This window comes from Eimeria acervulina, genomic scaffold (assembly GCF_000499425.1).
Source record: "Eimeria acervulina Houghton genomic scaffold, Eah_scaff233, whole genome shotgun sequence".
Taxonomy (NCBI): domain Eukaryota; phylum Apicomplexa; class Conoidasida; order Eucoccidiorida; family Eimeriidae; genus Eimeria; species Eimeria acervulina.
In genome coordinates, this window is record NW_013549996.1 from 41,870 (window position 1) to 44,444 (window position 2,575).

General features: G+C 52.7%; 1 protein-coding gene across 1 annotated transcript; it reads right to left on the reverse strand.

Moving 5' to 3' along the window:
- Positions 1 to 4: 4 nt before the first annotated feature.
- Positions 5 to 1,801, reverse strand: EAH_00027300 (hypothetical protein, conserved; the record flags this gene model as incomplete). Its single annotated transcript, XM_013396427.1, has 1 exon — positions 5 to 1,801. The coding sequence occupies one exon, from the start codon at positions 1,799 to 1,801 to the stop codon at positions 5 to 7; it is 1,797 nt and encodes a 598-aa protein (XP_013251881.1).
- Between the last annotated feature and the right edge of the window lie 774 nt (positions 1,802 to 2,575).

Genomic DNA, 2,575 nt, shown 5'->3' on the forward strand with positions numbered 1-2,575 from the left:
GGGTTTATTGTCTCCTTCTTGCTCTGTCTTGCACTCCTTTATACTCCGCCATTCCTCTTTTAAATAAAGAGTTTGTCTCTTCTTCTTCTTGTCTAATAAAAAATAAATTACAATAAGAAGGCAGCAGCATCAAAGCCTCACGAGCAACATCCACCTCCTGCTGCTGCTCCTGCTGCTGCTGCTGCTGCTGCTGCTGCTGCTGAGGGAGAAGAGCATTTAATTGAAGCAAATCTGCAGTTGTCCAGTGAGAGGCTTGCGGCTGCAGCGGCAGCAGCGCTGCTGCCTGCAGCACGCGAACAGCAAACTCTGCTGTTGTCACATACCTGCTGCTGCTGCTGCTGCTGCTGCTGCTGCTGCTGCTGCTGCAGGTGGAGTTGCTGCATTCTCCGTTCGTTTTGTTGAGGCCCTCTACTGAATTTATTTCACGCAAAAGTTTTCCTTGGTGAGACTTCTGCTGCTGCTGCTGCTGCTGCTGCTGCTGTTGCTCTTGCTGCTGCTGCTGCTGTTGCTGCTGCTGCTGTTGCTCTTGCTGCTGCTGCTGCTGTTGCTGCTGCTGCTCTTGGGGGAGTTGGATATCATCCCTTGTAGCCTGCAAATGCTGCAGCAGCAACTTATTAGAAGCTTCTCTGCATGCAAGCAGCAGCTGTTCTTGTGTCTTTTGCGGGTCGCTTAAGAAGCCCCAACGCTGCAGCAATTCTGCTGCTATGGTGTAGATAATAGAAACCCTAGATGAAGCAAAACATAAATTCACCCCGTTCTCGCTGCTGCTGCTGCTGCTGCTGCTGCTGCTGTTGTTGTTGCTGTTGCTGCTGCTGCTGTTGGTGGTGGTCGTAGTGCTACTGCTGCTATTGGTGGTGCTGCTGCTATTGCTGCTGTAAATGCTGCCATCACTGCTGCCGCTGCTGCTGCTGCCGCTGCTGCTGCTGCTGCTGCTGCTGCTGCATGCATGCAGCAGAATATTTTGTATATTTTTTCTAAGTGCATTGGAGCACTTGAGCCGCTTGCAGCAAACAAGCAGAAAACTATCGCCTGAAAGTTTAGCTGCATAAGGGATGCAGCTGAGGCCCCCATTGGGGTGTACAGACACAACAAAGCGCTGCTGGTGCTGCTGCAGCACAACCCCTACCTCATCAAAAGGCTGCTGCAGCAGTAGCCGCTGCAGCAGCACGACAAAAGCTTTAAAAGGAGACAAAACCTTCAGATCTCTCTTAAAAAACAATACATCGCCATTATCTAAACTTGTCTCAATAAAATAATCTGTCGCTTGACCCCACAGCTTCCCATAAAAGGGGCCCCCCATTCCAGTACCCTCTTCCACACTAAAGGGGCCCCCAGAGGGGGGCCCCCCAGAGGAGGGGCCCCCGGAAGGGGGGCCCCCAGAGGAGGGGCCCCCAGAAGAGGGGCCCCCAGAGGGGGGGCCCCCAGAGGGGGGCCCCCCAGAAGAGGGGCCCCCAGAAGGGGGGCCCCCATGATTAGAAAGGGGGGCCCCCTCAAACTGTCTGCGCAGTGCAGGTAAATCTTTATATAAAATGCGGCGGCGGCGGTATTCCCAATAGATGCAGTAACCTGCTGCTGTTGCTGCTGTTGATGCTGCTGCTAGGAAGCCAATCCTGCTGCTCCTACAGCTGCTGCTGCTGCTGCTGCTGCTGCTGCTGCTGCTGCTGCTACTGCTACTGCTGCTGTTAATAGAGGAAGGGCTCCAGCCCTGCTGCTGCTGCAAACTGAAGCAGCGACTCTGCCCACACAAACCCAAAGAAGGAATGCGGCCCCGCAGAGGCAGCACACAGCAGCGCCTGATCATTGCTGCTGCTGCTGCTGCTGCTGCTGCTGCTGCTGTCTTTGCTGCTGTCTTTGCTGCTGTCTTTGCCGCTGCCTTTGTTGTTGTTGCTGCTGCCGCTGTTGCTGCTGTTGCTGCTGCTGCTGCTGTTGCTTACGTCGTTGTCGCTCGTGTTGTCGCCGCTGCTGCTGCTGCTCCTGTTGTTGCTGCTGCTGTCGTCGCTGCTGCTGCTGCTGCTGCAAGGTTGTCTTTGTGCAGCTCCCTCCTCAATATAAAACCAGCGGCTGCTCTAAATATTTATTTGCATGCAAATTGAAGGTGTATATACACCCCAACGACAGTAACAAACTTGTGCTTCCAGCTGCCTCGATGCAGCGAGCCGCCGCCACCATAAACCCTAAACCCTAAACCCTAAACCCTAGATCAGAAACCCCTTAATATTTAGTCTTTTATCTAATGTGGAAGCAAGAAATGAATTGAATTTAGAGAATTTGGTAGCAAACTCTAAACCCTAAACCCTAAACACTAAACCCTAAACCCTAACTTCCGATCTCTAAACCCTAAACCCTTGCTCGTCCGTTGGGCCCCACAGCGTATTTGCTGCAAGCAGCTTCACGAGCAATAGAAGGTATTCTTCGGGTATGAAGAAACAATTTTAGGGTTTAACGTTTAGGGTTTAGGGTTTAGGGCCTAGGGTTTAGGGTTTAGGGTTTAGGGTTTGCGCTCGCGTGCAGCCGCGGGCCCTATACTAGACAGGACAGCAACCTGACCTGCTGCTCCGCCCATCTTTGGGGTTTA